At 46.0% G+C, this 18383-nt stretch overlaps 1 protein-coding gene across 1 annotated transcript in view; it reads right to left on the minus strand.

The window, feature by feature from the left end:
* Positions 1 to 17802, minus strand: part of LOC115416858 (B box and SPRY domain-containing protein-like) — a 36075-nt gene extending 18273 nt beyond the window's left edge. The window contains exons 1-8 of the mRNA XM_030130737.1: positions 17646 to 17802; positions 11761 to 11846; positions 9515 to 9638; positions 8460 to 8521; positions 6824 to 6884; positions 6477 to 6484; positions 3465 to 3606; positions 515 to 904 (exon numbers count right to left, since the gene is read on the minus strand). Of these exons, the coding sequence (XP_029986597.1) occupies positions 515 to 904; positions 3465 to 3606; positions 6477 to 6484; positions 6824 to 6884; positions 8460 to 8521; positions 9515 to 9638; positions 11761 to 11846; positions 17646 to 17802 (1030 nt within the window). The remainder of the gene's footprint in view (positions 1 to 514; positions 905 to 3464; positions 3607 to 6476; positions 6485 to 6823; positions 6885 to 8459; positions 8522 to 9514; positions 9639 to 11760; positions 11847 to 17645) is intronic.
* Positions 17803 to 18383: the final 581 nt, after the last annotated feature.

Consider the following 18383-nt stretch of genomic DNA (forward strand, 5'->3'; position numbering starts at 1 on the left):
ACAGAGAGAGAGAGACAGAGAGAGAGAGAGAGAGAGACAGATACAGAGAGAGAGAGAGACAGAGAGAGAGAGAGAGACAGATACACAGAGAGAGAGAGAGAGAGAGAGACAGATACAGAGAGAGACAGAGAGAGATACAGAGAGAGAGAGAGAGAGAGACACAGAGAGAGAGAGACAGAGACAGATACAGAGAGAGAGAGAGAGAGAGAGAGACACAGAGAGAGAGAGAGAGTGTGTGTGTGTGTGCAGTGGGAACACTGGGTGAACAGGTGTGTGTGTGTGTGTGTGTGTTCAGGTGAGTGCAGGTGCTTCTTCAGTGTTAACACTGACTCTGGACTTGGTTTTAAAACGTGCAACACAGGAAACGGATCAAACAGGAAACAGGAAGTAAGAGTCGGTAGTTTTAGTCCAAGAATAAGAACTACAAACAGGATTTAGGACCAAGGACCAGTGAGTCCACATGGGAACCACTGGGGGGGTGGGCTGGACCTAAAGGGGGGGGGGGAGTTGAAACCTGAGGAGGGGGCTGGACAAGGGAAGAGGGCTGGACCTAAGGAGGGGGCTGGACCTGAGGAGGGGGCTGGACCTAAGGAGGGGGCTGGACCTGGAAAGGTGGCCGGACCTGAGGAGGAGGGGGCTGGACCTAAGGAGGGGGCTGGACTAGGGAAGGTGGCCGGACCTGAGGAGGAGGGGGCTGGACCTAAGGAGGGGGCTGGACCAGGGAAGGTGGCCGGACCTGAGGAGGAGGGGGCTGGACCTAAGGAGGGGGTTGGACCAGGAAAGGTGGCCGGACCTGAGGAGGAGGGGGCTGGACCTAAAGAGGGGGCTGGACCAGGGAAGGTGGCTGGACCTGAGGAGGGGGTTGGACCTAAGGAGGGGGCTGGACCATGGTAGGGGGCTGGACCTGAGGAGGGGGTTGGACCTAAGGAGGGTGCTGGACCTGAGTAGGGGGCATTGTACCAGAAGGGGGGGTCTGTACTGACTCCTCCCCCCACACTGGTTCTAGCCGTCTGTTAGCATTAGCTGATCGGAGCCTGTTCTCCTCTGTCTGATCCAGACAGCGTCCACCGCTGGAGTCCAAGCCATGTGCAGATGAGCATGGAGAAGCCAGCATGCTAAGCGCTAGTGATGCTAAGCACTAGTGAGTGGGCAGCTCCTGAAGCGACATGCTAACTCCTCCCATGTCCCCACGTTGAAAGCATGGCGCTGTCTGATCGACTCCGACCTTCAAACGCAACGGACGTTTACATTTACTGCTGATAAAGAGGCCAAGCCCCGCCCCTTTCTGCGGTGCCTCAAAGGACCAAACTTCAGATAAAACAGGATGGAAGTCAGGGGTGTTTCTGATCCTGAACCAACCCAGTTCAACGGCATCAGTATTTAGACCAGATTTAACCCAGTTTAAAACCAGATTTAACCCAGTTTAAAACCAGATTTAACCCAGTTCAATGGCATCAGTATTTTTTTGGTTCATTTTTATATTTTATGGATGACTTTGTCCTTTTGTCCTCCTTCTTCTTCTCCTTTAAACTTTTTTTTTTTCCCATTTCTTGCTTATTGGCTTCATTTGGTTCATTCTAATTCAGACTCAGTCTAATTCATGTTCAGTCTGGAACTTTCTTCCAGGTTTAAGACACAAAACCTTCTTTAGAACTTCCACATTAGATGGAAGTAGACAGGTTTCACTTCTGCTCTCATGTCTCCCCCCTGCCTGTCCTCTGTCTCCTCCCCGTCTCCCCCCTGCCTGTCCTCTGTCTCCTCCCCGTCTCCCCCCTGCCTGTCCTCTGTCTCCTCCCCATCTCCCCCCTGCCTGTCCTCTATCTCCTCCCCATCTCCCCCCTGCCTGTCCTCTGTCTCCTCCCCGTCTCCCCCCTGCCCGTCCTCTGTCTCCTCCCCGTCTCCCCCCTGCCTGTCCTCTATCTCCTCCCCGTCTCCCCCCTGCCTGTCCTCTGTCTCCTCCCCGTCTCCCCCCTGCCTGTCCTCTATCTCCTCCCCGTCTCCCCCCTGCCTGTCCTCTGTCTCCTCCCCGTCTCCCCCCTGCCTGTCCTCTATCTCCTCCCCGTCTCCCCCCTGCCTGTCCTCTGTCTCCTCCCCGTCTCCCCCCTGCCTGTCCTCTATCTCCTCCCCGTCTCCCCCCTGCCTGTCCTCTATCTCCTCCCCGTCTCCCCCCTGCCTGTCCTCTGTCTCCTCCCTGCCTGTCCTCTGTCTCCTCCCCGTCTCCCCCCTGCCTGTCCTCTGTCTCCTCCCCGTCTCCCCCCTGCCTGTCCTCTATCTCCTCCCCGTCTCCCCCCTGCCTGTCCTCTGTCTCCTCCCTGCCTGTCCTCTATCTCCTCCCCGTCTCCCCCCTGCCTGTCCTCTGTCTCCTCCCTGCCTGTCCTCTGTCTCCTCCCCGTCTCCCCCCTGCCTGTCCTCTGTCTCCTCCCCGTCTCCCCCCTGCCTGTCCTCTATCTCCTCCCCGTCTCCCCCCTGCCTGTCCTCTGTCTCCTCCCCGTCTCCCCCCTGCCTGTCCTCTGTCTCCTCCCCGTCTCCCCCCTGCCTGTCCTCTATCTCCTCCCCGTCTCCCCCCTGCCTGTCCTCTGTCTCCTCCCCGTCTCCCCCCTGCCTGTCCTCTGTCTCCTCCCCGTCTCCCCCCTGCCTGTCCTCTATCTCCTCCCCGTCTCCCCCCTGCCTGTCCTCTGTCTCCTCCCCGTCTCCCCCCTGCCTGTCCTCTATCTCCTCCCCGTCTCCCCCCTGCCTGTCCTCTGTCTCCTCCCCGTCTCCCCCCTGCCTGTCCTCTATCTCCTCCCCGTCTCCCCCCTGCCTGTCCTCTATCTCCTCCCCGTCTCCCCCCTGCCTGTCCTCTGTCTCCTCCCCGTCTCCCCCCTGCCTGTCCTCTGTCTCCTCCCCGTCTCCCCCCTGCCTGTCCTCTATCTCCTCCCCGTCTCCCCCCTGCCTGTCCTCTGTCTCCTCCCTGCCTGTCCTCTATCTCCTCCCCGTCTCCCCCCTGCCTGTCCTCTGTCTCCTCCCTGCCTGTCCTCTGTCTCCTCCCCGTCTCCCCCCTGCCTGTCCTCTGTCTCCTCCCCGTCTCCCCCCTGCCTGTCCTCTGTCTCCTCCCCGTCTCCCCCCTGCCTGTCCTCTATCTCCTCCCCGTCTCCCCCCTGCCTGTCCTCTGTCTCCTCCCCGTCTCCCCCCTGCCTGTCCTCTGTCTCCTCCCCGTCTCCACCCTGCCTGTCCTCTATCTCCTCCCCGTCTCCCCCCTGCCTGTCCTCTATCTCCTCCCCGTCTCCCCCCTGCCTGTCCTCTATCTCCTCCCCGTCTCCCCCCTGCCTGTCCTCTGTCTCCTCCCCGTCTCCCCCCTGCCTGTCCTCTGTCTCCTCCCCGTCTCCCCCCTGCCTGTCCTCTGTCTCCTCCCCGTCTCCCCCCTGCCTGTCCTCTGTCTCCTCCCCGTCTCCCCCCTGCCTGTCTCCTCCCCGTCTCCCCCCTGCCTGTCCTCTGTCTCCTCCCCGTCTCCCCCCTGTCTCTGTCCATCCTGGCTTGTGGATGGTTCATGCGTCTCTGGGTGTTTTCTTTGAAGTGGATTTGGGGGCGGTCCCACAGATGGGGGCGGGGCTTGGCCTCCCTATCTGCCTATCACATGTTGAAATGTGAACAGAGTCAATCCTGAAACAGTGATGTCATCAGTACAAAAAGAAGAGGATACTTGCTTTTGGCTCCAACATATTAGGCATAGATACGCCCCTGTCCATCCTGGCCAGAGCTGCACGGCCGTCCTTAATGTGCTACAGGACAGAACATACACACATGTGATAGAGTGGGGGGGGGGGCGGGTGAAGGACACCACACATGTCCAATCAGAGCGGAGACACCGTCCACTGAACAGGACTGAGGACGTCTGTGTGCATTTATGAACAGGACTGAGGACGTCTGTGTGCATTTATGAACAGGACTGAGGACGTCTGTGTGCATTTATGAACAGGACTGAGGACGTCTGTGTGTGCATTTATGAACAGGACTGAGAACGTCTGTGTGCATTTATGAACAGGACTGAGGACGTCTGTGTGCATTTATGAACAGGACTGAGGACGTCTGTGTGTGCATTTATGAACAGGACTGAGGACGTCTGTGTGTGCATTTATGAACAGGACTGAGGACGTCTGTGTGTGCATTTATGAACAGGACTGAGGACGTCTGTGTGCATTTATGAACAGGACTGAGGACGTCTGTGTGTGCATTTATGAACAGGACTGAGGACGTCTGTGTGCATTTATGAACAGGACTGAGGACGTCTGTGTGTGCATTTATGAACAGGACTGAGGACGTCTGTGTGTGCATTTATGAACAGGACTGAGGACGTCTGTGTGTGCATTTATGAACAGGACTGAGGACGTCTGTGTGCATTTATGAACAGGACTGAGGACGTCTGTGTGCATTTATGAACAGGACTGAGGACGTCTGTGTGTGCATTTATGAACAGGACTGAGGACGTCTGTGCATTTATGAACAGGACTGAGGACGTCTGTGTGTGCATTTATGAACAGGACTGAGGACGTCTGTGTGTGCATTTATGAACAGGACTGAGGACGTCTGTGTGCATTTATGAACAGGACTGAGGACGTCTGTGTGTGCATTTATGAACAGGACTGAGGACGTCTGTGTGCATTTATGAACAGGACTGAGGACGTCTGTGTGCATTTATGAACAGGACTGAGGACGTTGTGTGTGCATTTATGAACAGGACTGAGGACGTCTGTGTGTGCATTTATGAACAGGACTGAGGACGTCTGTGTGCATTTATGAACAGGACTGAGGACGTCTGTGTGCATTTATGAACAGGACTGAGGACGTCTGTGTGTGCATTTATGAACAGGACTGAGGACGTCTGTGCATTTATGAACAGGACTGAGGACGTCTGTGTGTGCATTTATGAACAGGACTGAGGACGTCTGTGTGTGCATTTATGAACAGGACTGAGGACGTCTGTGTGCATTTATGAACAGGACTGAGGACGTCTGTGTGTGCATTTATGAACAGGACTGAGGACGTCTGTGTGTGCATTTATGAACAGGACTGAGGACGTCTGTGTGCATTTATGAACAGGACTGAGGACGTCTGTGTGTGCATTTATGAACAGGACTGAGGACGTCTGTGTGCATTTATGAACAGGACTGAGGACGTCTGTGTGTGCATTTATGAACAGGACTGAGGACGTCTGTGTGTGCATTTATGAACAGGGCTGAGGACATCTGTGTGTGCATTTATGAACAGGACTGAGGACGTCTGTGTGTGCATTTATGAACAGGACAGAGGACGTCTGTGTGTGCATTTATGAACAGGACTGAGGACGTCTGTGTGCATTTATGAACAGGACTGAGGACGTCTGTGTGTGCATTTATGAACAGGACTGAGGACGTCTGTGTGTGCATTTATGAACAGGGCTGAGGACGTCTGTGTGTGCATTTATGAACAGGACTGAGGACGTCTGTGTGTGCATTTATGAACAGGACAGAGGACGTCTGTGTGTGCATTTATGAACAGGACTGAGGACGTCTGTGTGCATTTATGAACAGGGCTGAGGACATCTGTGTGTGCATTTATGAACAGGACAGAGGACGTCTGTGTGTGCATTTATGAACAGGACTGAGGACGTCTGTGTGTGCATTTATGAACAGGGCTGAGGACATCTGTGTGTGCATTTATGAACAGGACTGAGGACGTCTGTGTGTGCATTTATGAACAGGACACAACAGCACAGACCACAGGAGCCCATGGGTGGAGCACTGCACCGGGGGTGGGGTGGGGGTGGGGGGGCATTAACCCTTTAACCCCTGACCGTCTGAACTGATGACACATTTAAATATTCAGATCAATTCAACCATTTGTTCAATGTTCAACTTTTTTTTTTTTCTTTTTTCCCCAAAACCTGATTTCCACAATGCTATATTCAAACTAGATGGACAGCATCACCAGTAACAGACAGAACATGGAAAACATACGGTGAGGCAGGAAGTACGGTGGCCCAGAGGTGCAACAGCCCCAAAATGATCCACTATAAGAAAAAACTGAGAACAGCCCCCAAAAAATGATCCACTCTAAGGATTTTTTTCTGTTCTCTGTTAGGCTGTTCTCTTTTTTCTCATGCTGGATAATTTTTTGGGCTTTGTGTTTTTCTGTTCTTCCACCTGTTTTGAGCCTCAAACCCACAGTCAAACCAAACCAAAGTGCAGTACAGGAACAGCAGCACATCTGCATGAAGCTGAACCAGACGCAGGTCCACAGCAGACAGACTGTGTCGGGGGTTAAAGGGTTACAGACGGTGCACGGTGAACCCAGAGTGGACACAACACCAACACTGATGCACAAGCATGGAGCAGGAGGGGGGGGGTGCATTCAAGACATGGGGGGGGGGGGGGGTAAAACCCATGAGCAGGCCAATCTACGGTGCAGGGGGAGGAGCAGGGGGAGGAGCATGCATGTGTGGAAGCAGATGAGACACATACCTGAAAATCTGCAGGATGACAAGGACAGAAAATGACAAAAATGACACACAGTTAATGGACTGGATCTAAGACCTGACAGGGTACACATACTGGGTCTGGTCTGGTCTGGTCTGGTCTGGGTCTGGGTCTGGGTCTGGGTCCTGGTCCGGTTCTGGGTCTGGCCTGGGTCTGGTTCTGGTCTGGTCTGGGTCAGGTCCTGGTTCTAGGTCTGGTCTGGGTCTTGGTCCTGGTCTGGTTCTGGGTTTGGTTCTGGTCTAGATCCTGGTCTGGGTCAGGTCCTTGTTCTGGGTCTGGTCTGGGTCCTGGTCCGGTTCTGGGTCTGGTCTGGGTCCTGGTCCGGGTCTCACCTCGTCCTCCTCCACACATGTCCCCGTAGCTGTTGTACTGGGTGAAGTCTGTGGACTGGGGCTGAAGGGACGGACAAACACAGGACACAGTTAGACCGGTTCACACTGGGACCACAGAGTAGATATAACACTGGGTCCACCAGAGTACATTTAACGCTGGGTCCAACACAGTAGATTTAACACTGAGGCAACACAGTAGATTTAACACTGGGTCTAACAGAGTAGATTTAACACTGGGTCTAACAGAGTAGATTTAACACTGGGTCCACAGAGTAGATTTAACAATGGGTCCAACAGAGTAGATTTAACAGTGGGTCCAACACAGTAGATTTAACACTGGGTCCAACACAGTAGATTTAACACTGGATCCGCAGTGTAGATTTAACACTGAGTCCAACACAGTAGATTTAACACTGGGTCTAACAGAGTAGATTTAACACTGGGTCTAACAGAGTAGATTTAACAATGGGTCCACAGAGTAGATTTAACAATGGGTCCAACAGAGTAGATTTAACACTGGGTCCCACAGAGTACATTTAACACTGGGTCCACAGAGTAGATTTAACACTGGGTCCAACACAGTAGATTTAACACTGGGTCCACAGAGTAGATTTAAAACTGGGTCCCACAGAGTACATTTAACACTGGGTCCACAGAGTAGATTTAACACTGGGTCCAACACAGTAGATTTAACACTGGGTCCACAGAGTAGATTTAAAACTGGGTCCCACAGAGTACATTTAACACTGGGTCCCACAGAGCAGATTGAACACTGAGTCCACAGAGTAGATTTAACACTGGGTCCACAGAGTAGATTTAAAACTGGGTCCCATAGAGTAGATTTAACACTGGGTCCACAGAGTAGATTTAACAATGGGTCCAACAGAGTAGATTTAACAATGGGTCCAACAGAGTAGATTTAACACTGGGTCCCACAGAGTACATTTAACACTGGGTCCACAGAGTAGATTTAACACTGGGTCCAACACAGTAGATTTAACACTGGGTCCACAGAGTAGATTTAAAACTGGGTCCAACACAGTAGATTTAACACTGGGTCCACAGAGTAGATTTAAAACTGGGTCCCACAGAGTACATTTAACACTGGGTCCCACAGAGCAGATTGAACACTGAGTCCACAGAGTAGATTTAACACTGGGTCCACAGAGTAGATTTAACACTGGGTCCACAGAGTAGATTTAACACTGGGTCCAACACAGAAGATTTAACACTGGGTCCACAGAGTAGATTTAACACTGGGTCCACAGAGTAGATTTAACACTGGGTCCAACACAGAAGATTTAACATTGGGTCCACAGAGTAGATTTAAAACTGGGTCCCACAGAGTACATTTAACACTGGGTCCCACAGAGTAGATTGAACACTGAGTCCACAGAGTAGATTTAACACTGGGTCCACAGAGTAGATTTAACACTGGGTCCAACTCAGTAGATTTAACACCGGGTCCACAGAGTAGATTTAACACTGGGTTAGAGTTATTTAAAAAAAAAAAAAAAAAAAAATAGTTTATATTTATTTAAAAAAGACTATATTTCTTTTAAAAACAGCCTAGTTTGTGTTTGTTTTGTGTGGTTCCATAAGCCACTGGAGGACAGTTAAAGGAAGCAGCGCTCACCCGATGAAGGCCGTTTCTGCCGTAACCTGGTAAAGAGTTGGTTTTGGTCGGAGAGGTCGGATCTGAAACAGACAGAGGGTTAGAAAGAAGTACCAAAAAAAAAAGAAATGAGTACAAAAATAGAGAAGTAAGTACAAAAAAAGAAGAAGTAAGTGCAAAAAAAAAAAAGAAAAAAAAGAAAGTCCCAGGCCTCCCCACCAACAGCGGGTCTAACCTCATTCTACTGGAACAGCAGGAACCATTTATCCCGCGTTTCCACAACATGGAACCGGCTCGGCTCAGTATTCCCACAGACCGTTCCCATCCCAGGATACTACTGACTTTACAGTACCTGGTCGTCATAGCGATGCGGCGTCTGCTCAGAGTTGCTGATAAACTCGCTCGTTGTGTGTTGTCTCATCTGAATTTTTGCGTCTTCCACCACAGACTGAATGTCCTGGACCGACCCTGGTGGAGTTTATCTGTTCTCATGTGGGTTAATGAGCCCACAGATTTACTGTCCACTAACACATCTGTTTTTGTAAAAGGGCGGGGCACAGAGACAACTGTCTGACCAATCAGTGGTCTGCAGTGTTCATACGTCACCTTTTAGTATCTGGTCCCCAGTCCTGGAACCTTGGCGGAGGTGATACCAAAAAACTAGTACCAGGTACCAGATTCCAGGTCCTTTTTCTTAATGGAAACGCAAAAAGGCCGAGTCGATACCACGTAGTGGAAACTGGGCATTAGACAGTGAAGTGTGTGTGTGTTTGACTATTGAACAAACATCTGATGACCTTTAACCTCTGAACATTCCATCTGTAAATCAGTGACATATTCAGGAGTGTTGGTCCAGTTCAAAACAATGAAAACAAACTAAATAATCAACAAAATCAACAAAAAAATTAACAAACTGAACAAAAAAAAATCAACCAAAAACAAAAACTGACAGAGTATGTCTGAAACAGACTGACAACTTCTGTGTGTGTGTGTTTATGTGGACTTTTTGGACTGAACATCTGGAGCCGTTTGTGTGGACCATCTGGACCCGTTTGGACCTGTGTGTCTAAACCCACCTGCGTCTCCGTTGTTGTGTTTGGACTCGTAGCGCTGCGCTGACAGACTGCGGGCGTGGCGCTCTCGGATCTGGTCTTTCTCCATCTCCTCCTTCAGGATCAACTTCCCCAAACCGGACTGGATCTGGAACAGAACCAAGACCACCAGAACCACTTTAACACCCAACATCAACCCCCTGATCCTCATGGACCGGGTTCTGCTGTGGTTCTGATGTGGTTCTGTTGTGGTTATACTGTGGTAATAATGTGGTTCTGCTGTGGTTCTGTTGCAGTTCCAATGCGGTTCTGCTGTGAAATCACTGAAATCATGAAATCAGACTGAAATCACTGAAATCAGACTGATTTCACTGACATCAAACTGAAATCACTTAAATAAAACTGAAATCATGAAATCAAACTGAATTCAGACTGAAATCACTGAAATCAGACGGAAATCATGAAGTCAGACTGAAATAATGAAATCAGACCGAAACCACTGAAATCAGACTGAAATCACTTAAATCAGACTGAGATCATGTAATCAGACTGAAATCACTAAAATAACTGAAATCAGATTGAAAACATGAAATCAGACCGAAATCAAACCGAAATCACTGAAATAAAACTGAATTCAGACTGAAATCACCAAAATCATGAAATCAGACTAAAATCAGACCAGAATCAAACTGAAATCACTTAAATAAAACTGAAATCATGAAATCAAACTGAAATCAGAGTGAAATCACTGAAATGCAACTGAGATCATGAAATCCGACTGAAATCACTGAAATTAGACTGAAAACATGAAATCAGACTGAAATCGTTAAATCAGATGAAAATCACTGAAATTATGAAATCAGACTGAAATCACTGAAATCAGACTGAGATCATGAAATCCGCTGGTTCCACTGTGGTTGTGTTGTGGTTGTGCTGTGGTTGTGTTGTGGTTGTGCTGTGGTTCTGTAGTGGTTCTGCTGTGGTTGTGTTGTGGTTCTGCTGTGGTTGTGTTGTGGTTGTGGTGTGATTCTGTAGTGGTTCTGCTGTGGTTGTGTTGTGGTTCTATAGTGGTTCTGCTGTGGTTGTGTTGTGGTTGTGGTTCTGTTGTGGTTCTGCTGTTGTTCTGTTGTGGTTCTGCTGTGGTTCTGTTGTGGTGGTGTTGTGGTTGTGTTGTGGTTCTGTAGTGGTTCTGCTGTGGTTGTGTTGTGGTTGTGGTTCTGCTGTTGTTCTGTTGTGGTTCTGTTGTGGTGGTGTTGTGGTTGTGTTGTGGTTGTGCTGTGGTTCTGTAGTGGTTCTGCTGTGGTTGTGTTGTGGTTGTGTTGTGGTTCTGTAGTGGTTCTGCTGTGGTTGTGTTGTGGTTGTGGTTCTGCTGTTGTTCTGTTGTGGTTCTGCTGTGGTTCTGTTGTGGTGGTGTTGTGGTGGTGTTGTGGTTCTGCTGTGGTTGTGTTGTGGTTCTGCTGTGGTTGTGTTGTGGTTGTGGTTCTGCTGTTGTTCTGTTGTGGTTCTGCTGTGGTTCTGTTGTGGTGGTGTTGTGGTGGTGTTGTGGTTCTGCTGTTGTTCTGTTGTGGTTCTGCTGTGGTTCTGTTGTGGTGGTGTTGTGGTGGTGTTGTGGTTCTGCTGTGGTTCTGTTGTGGTTCTGCTGTTGTTCTGTTGTGGTTCTGCTGTGGTTCTGTTGTGGTGTTGTTGTGGTTGTGTTGTGGTTCTGCTGTGGTTCTGTTGTGGTGGTGTTGTGGTTGTGTTGTGGTTCTGCTGTGGTTGTGTTGTGGTTGTGGTTCTGCTGTTGTTCTGTTGTGGTTCTGCTGTGGTTCTGTTGTGGTTCTGCTGTTGTTCTGTTGTGGTTCTGCTGTGGTTCTGTTGTGGTGGTGTTGTGGTTGTGTTGTGGTTCTGCTGTGGTTCTGTTGTGGTTCTGCTGTTGTTCTGTTGTGGTTCTGCTGTGGTTCTGTTGTGGTGTTGTTGTGGTTGTGTTGTGGTTCTGCTGTGGTTCTGTTGTGGTGGTGTTGTGGTTGTGTTGTGGTTCTGCTGTGGTTGTGTTGTGGTTGTGGTTCTGCTGTTGTTCTGTTGTGGTTCTGCTGTGGTTCTGTTGTGGTTCTGCTGTTGTTCTGTTGTGGTTCTGCTGTGGTTCTGTTGTGGTGGTGTTGTGGTTGTGTTGTGGTTCTGCTGTGGTTGTGTTGTGGTTGTGGTTCTGCTGTTGTTCTGTTGTGGTTCTGCTGTGGTTCTGTTGTGGTGGTGTTGTGGTGGTGTTGTGGTTCTGCTGTTGTTCCGGTCCAAACCTTGCTCAGATGTTCCTCGTGCAGCTGTTTTCGTTTCGAGGCCTCCTCCTCCTCCTCTTCTCGGGACCGCCTCCTGCCCTCTGACCCTATAGACACCACACATCACCATGACATCACCGTGACATCACACATAGAAAGGACACACCTGTGTGGACCCAAACATGCTGCACAGGTGAGTTTATAGCACGACTAATGAAAGAAGGAGAGGAGGAGGAAGAGGAGGAAGACGAAGAGGAGGAGGAGGAGGGGGAAGAGAAGGAAGAGGAGGAGGAGGAGGAAGAGGAGGAGGAAGAGGAGGAGGAAGAGGAGGAGGAAGAGGAGGAGGAAGAGGAGGAGGACAGGCTGGATGGAGTCAGTTCAGTCTTAGTGGATTTACAGCAGAACTGACACATGGACATGAATTCACCAAAAACCAGAGCATTATGGAATCTACTGTAATCTAATCTAATGTAACCTACTGTAATGTAATCTACTCTAATCTAATGTAATGTAATCCTAGTCTAATCTGGTCTAGTCTAATTCTAGTCTAACCCTAGTCTAGTCTAATCCTAGTCTAACTCCAGTCTCACCCCAGTCTAATCCTAGTCTAACCTCAGTCTAATCCCAATCTAACTCCAGTCTAACTCCAGTCTAACCCTAGTCTAACCCCAGTCTAACCCCAGTCTAACTCCAGTCTAACCCCAGTCTAATCCTAGTCTAACCCCAGTCTAACTCCAGTCTAAACCTAGTCTAACCCCAGTCTAACTCCAGTCTAACCCCAGTCTAACCCCAGTCTAATCCTAGTCTAACCCCAGTCTAACTCCAGTCTAACCCAGTCTAACTCCAGTCTAACCCCAGTCTAATCCTAGTCTAACTCCAGTCTAATCCTAGTCTAACCCCAGTCTAACTCCAGTCTAACCCCAGTCTAATCCTAGTCTAATCCTAGTCTAACCCCAGTCTAACCCCAGTCTAATCCTAGTCTAACCCCAGTCTAACTCCAGTCTAACCCCAGTCTAATCCTAGTCTAACCCCAGTCTAACTCCAGTCTAAACCTAGTCTAACCCCAGTCTAACTCCAGTCTAACCCCAGTCTAATCCTAGTCTAACCCCAGTCTAACTCCAGTCTAACCCCAGTCTAACTCCAGTCTAACCCCAGTCTAATCCTAGTCTAACTCCGGTCTAATCCTAGTCTAACCTCAGTCTAACCCCAGTCTAACCCCAGTCTAATCCTAGTCTAACCCCAGTCTAACTCCAGTCTAACCCCAGTCTAATCCTAGTCTAACCCCAGTCTAACTCCAGTCTAAACCTAGTCTAACCCCAGTCTAACTCCAGTCTAACCCCAGTCTAATCCTAGTCTAACCCCAGTCTAACTCCAGTCTAACCCCAGTCTAATCCTAGTCTAACTCCGGTCTAATCCTAGTCTAACCTCAGTCTAACCCCAGTCTAACTCCAGTCTAACCCCAGTCTAATCCTAGTCTAATCCTAGTCTAACCCCAGTCTAACTCCAGTCTAAACCTAGTCTAACCCCAGTCTAACTCCAGTCTAACCCCAGTCTAATCCTAGTCTAACCCCAGTCTAACTCTGTCCATGGTGAACACATGTATTCCATCCACAGTGTAAACACACAGTAAAGGATGAGTTGAATGCTGCAGCTGAAACACAAATGTGAGACAGAGTTGACCAGACGGACAGACACAGTCGGTCTACGGGGACACGACGGATGTGGAAGTCCAGCGTCAGATACAGACGACAGGACGGTGTGGGACAGACAGAAGGAAGGACAGACAGACAGAAGGAAGGACAGACAGACAGATGGTTTGAAGTCAGTCTCAGTCATCTCTGTCAGAGTCATTTGTGTTTGGACGTGTTGGACAAACATCCCACAACGAGCAGGAGCTGGACGCAAATGAAACCAGCATCGAGCAACCTGAGCAAAAGCTGGATGCAAATGAAACCAGCAACGAGCAACCTGAGCAGGAGCTGGACGCAAATGAAACCAGGAACGAGCAACCTGAGCAGGAGCTGGACGCAAATGAAACCAGGAACGAGCAACCTGAGCAGGAGCTGGACGCAAATGAAACAGCAACAACGACAACAATGACAACAGAAACAGCAAGAACAGCAGCAAGAACAACAGCAACAACAACGAAAACAGCAACACCCAGGTCATTCTGCAGACACGCCCACTGTGATCACATGGTCTCCATAGACCTGTCCACTTGTGGACCTGTCCACTTGTAGACCTGTCCACTTGTGGACCTGTCCACTTGTAGACCTGTCCACTTGTAGACCTGTCCACTTGTGGACCTGTCCACTTGTAGACCTGTCCACTTGTAGACCTGTCTTTAGTCCAGTTGGTTTGGTCCTCTTTCTAACTCAGATCACTCAGACCCAGTTTATTGTTGGCCTGTCCTCCGTTGCAGAACAGGACCTTTATTCCTACAGACGTCACATTTATACGTTTAGAAGTGCCCATATCTGTGTCCCTTCCACATCTGTTAACTCTGTGTGTCCTCTGGGGTTTTCACACTGGAAACACAACTGAGTCTGTTTTAGTTTAGGATCAAACGTTAATTACCAACACACACCAACGCATTTAGGAGGAATTTTAGAACATCTATTTCAAACTTTATTTTGAATGTATTTCAAGGCTAAAGGAAAACTCACTTTATTATCCACACTGGGAAATTCTGTCTGATTTTACCCATAATACACACAGCACCTAGCATTAGCTTTAGCAATTAGCATTAGCCTTTAGCACGTCAGGAGAAGACAGGAAGGCTCCAATTATATGTAATATCTATGTCTATTTATATGTAATATCTATGGCTATTTATGTGTAATATCTGTCTATTTATATGTAATATCTATGTCTATTTATATGTAATATCTGTCTATTTATATGTAATATCTATGTCTATTTATATGTAATATCTGTCTATTTATATGTAATATCTATGTCTATTTATATGTAATATCTGTCTATTTATATGTAATATCTATGTCTATTTATATGTAATATCTGTCTATTTATATGTAATATCTATGTCTATTTATATGTAATATCTGTCTATTTATATGTAATATCTATGTCTATTTATATGTAATATCTGTCTATTTATACATAATATCTATGTCTATTTATATGTAATATCTGTCTATTTATACATAATATCTATGTCTATTTATATGTAATATCTGTCTATTTATACATAATATCTATGTCTATTTATATGTAATATCTGTCTATTTATACATAATATCTATGTCTATTTATATGTAATATCTGTCTATTTATACATAATATCTATGTCTATTTATATGTAATATCTATGTCTATTTATGTGTAATATCTGTCTATTTATATGTAATATCTATGTCTATTTATATGTAATATCTGTCTATTTATATGTAATATCTATGTCTATTTATATGTAATATCTATGTCTATTTATATGTAATATCTGTCTATTTATATGTAATATCTATGTCTATTTATATGTAATATCTGTCTATTTATACATAATATCTATGGCTATTTATGTGTAATATCTGTCTATTTATATGTAATATCTGTCTATTTATACGTAATATCTATGTTTAATTATATGTAATATCTATGTCTATTTATATGTAATATCTATGTTTAATTATATGTAATATCTATGTCTATTTATATGTAATATCTATGTTTAATTATATGTAATATCTATGTTTAATTATATGTAATATCTATGTCTATTTATATGTAATATCTGTCTATTTATACGTAATATCTATGTCTATTTATATGTAATATATATGTTCAATTATATGTAATATCTATGTCTATTTATATGTAATATCTGCCTATTCATATGTAATATCTATGTCTATTTATATGTAATATCTATGTCTATTTATATGTAATATCTGTCTATTTATATGTAATATCTATGTCTATTTATATGTAATATCTGTCTATTTATATGTAATATCTATGTCTATTTATGTGTAATATCTGTCTATTTATATGTAATATCTATGTCTATTTATGTGTAATATCTGTCTATTTATATGTAATATCTGTCTATTTATACGTAATATCTATGTTTAATTATATGTAATATCTATGTCTATTTATATGTAATATCTATGTTTAATTATATGTAATATCTATGTCTATTTATATGTAATATCTATGTTTAATTATATGTAATATCTATGTTTAATTATATGTAATATCTATGTCTATTTATATGTAATATCTGTCTATTTATACGTAATATCTATGTCTATTTATATGTAATATATATGTTTAATTATATGTAATATCTATGTCTATTTATATGTAATATCTGCCTATTCATATGTAATATCTATGTCTATTTATATGTAATATCTATGTCTATTTATATGTAATATCTGCCTATTCATATGTAATATCTATGTCTATTTATATGTAATATCTATGTCTATTTATATGTAATATCTATGTCTATTTATATGTAATATCTATGTCTATTTATATGTAATATCTATGGCTATTTATGTGTAATATCTGTCTATTTATATGTAATATCTATGTCTATTTATATGTAATATCTATGTCTATATGTAATATGTCTGTTTACATGTTATATCTGTTTGTTTATATGTAATGTCTGTCTGTTTACATGTAATATTTGTCTATTTATATGTAATATCTATGTTAATTTTTGCACTTTCATATCTTTAATAAAGATGCTTCTGACTCAAACTTCCACATTTATTCTCAATGACATTTCTGAGGTTCTTTTAATTCTATAAACTTGTTTACATAGACAGAATTTGTTGAGTTACCAACCACATCATTGTAATTACACACAATTACATTTTTACACAATTATTATGGATATTTATTTATAATATTGACTATAAATTGTCTTGTATATATTGTACAAACTGCTGTTCTAATGTTGTGTCTTACAATGTTATGTATACTATTTTTTTTTCAGTTATATATATATATGCTTGTATATGTCTGAGTTACATATATATATATATATATATATATATGTACACACACAATTTATTATTATTATTATTTATTTATTTTTTGTTTTCCTTTTTGTCTGTCGTATTGATTATTTCCTTCCTGATACTTTTTTATTTTACTTGAATGGAGTGGCTGTAACAGACAGTCCTGTCCTTCTGCTCTAACTCCAGTCTTGTGGTTCTGGTTCTGCTCTAACTCCAGTATTGTGGTTCTGGTCTAACTCCAGTCTTGTGGTTCTGGTTCTGCTCTAACTCCAGTATTGTGGTTCTGGTCTGACTCCAGTCTTGTGGTTCTGGTTCTGCTCTAACTCCAGTATTGTGGTTCTGGTCTAACTCCAGTATTCTGGTTCTGGTTCTGGTCTGACTCCAGTCTTGTGGTTCTGGTTCTGCTCTAACTCCAGTCTTGTGGTTCTGGTCTAACTCCAGTATTCTGGTTCTGGTTCTGGTCTGACTCCAGTCTTGTGGTTCTGGTTCTGCTCTAACTCCAGTCTTGTGGTTCTGGTCTAACTCCAGTATTCTGGTTCTGGTTCTGGTCTGACTCCAGTCTTATGGTTCTGGTGGTGGTTTTGGCTCCAGGTGTCCTTGTCCAAACCACGTGTCTCTTTGTTTTGGTGCTGTTGGTGGACAATGTGTGCTGGTGGACTGGACGTGTCCTCAGACTGACTGGACGTATCCACGGACTGACTGGACGTGGACTGGACGTGTCCTCAGACTGACTGGACGTGGACTGGACAAGTCCGCAGACTGACTGGACGTGTCCTCAGACTGACTGGACAGAAGCAGTGGCAGCAGAAGTGCCAGGGAGGAGGAGTTAGGGCAGTGGGCGGGGCTGTGTGGGGCTGGGCAGCGGCGGTGGGAGGTGCGCACATGCCCGGGCGGAGCCTACTGTACCTATGACAGCCACAGAGTAGGGCCGACGGTCGCCCTCGCTGCGGGAGCCGTCGTCCACAGATGGAGCGTGGGCAGCGGGGAAGGTGGCGGATCTGATGATGTCATCGGCCGATTTGCTTTGATGCGCTACGGCGGTCGTATCTAGGTTGGTAACCATGGCAACTGATCTATCAGTGTGGAGGTCTCACTCACCCACAGGTGAACATGGTAGCATCAGGTGGTCAAGTAGAAACGTCCCGGAGGCTGGACGATAACGGACAGCGTTGCAGCGACTGACCGCCACCGTGAGGCGTAAGGCGTGAGCCTACGTCTGAGTTTAAGGCGTAAGGCCTGAGTCTACGTCTGAGTTTAAGGTGTAAGGCCTGAGTCTACGTCTGAGTTTAAGGTGTAAGGCCTGAGTCTACGTCTGAGTTTAAGGTGTAAGGCCTGAGTCTACGTCTGAGTTTAAGGCTTAAGGCGTGAGCCTACGTCTGAGTTTAAGGCTTAAGGCCTGAGTCTACGTCTGAGTTTAAGGCGTAAGGCCTGAGTCTACGTCTGAGTTTAAGGCGTAAGGCCTGAGTCTACGTCTGAGTTTAAGGCGTAAGGCCTGAGTCTACGTCTGAGTTTAAGGCTTAAGGCCTGAGTCTACGTCTGAGTTTAAGGCTTAAGGCCTGAGTCTACGTCTGAGTTTAAGGCTTAAGGCCTGAGTCTACGTCTGAGTTTAAGGCGTAAGGCCTGAGTCTAGGTTCTGAGTTTAAG

Source organism: Sphaeramia orbicularis, unplaced genomic scaffold, assembly GCF_902148855.1.
Source record: "Sphaeramia orbicularis unplaced genomic scaffold, fSphaOr1.1, whole genome shotgun sequence".
NCBI classification, from domain to species: domain Eukaryota; kingdom Metazoa; phylum Chordata; class Actinopteri; order Kurtiformes; family Apogonidae; genus Sphaeramia; species Sphaeramia orbicularis.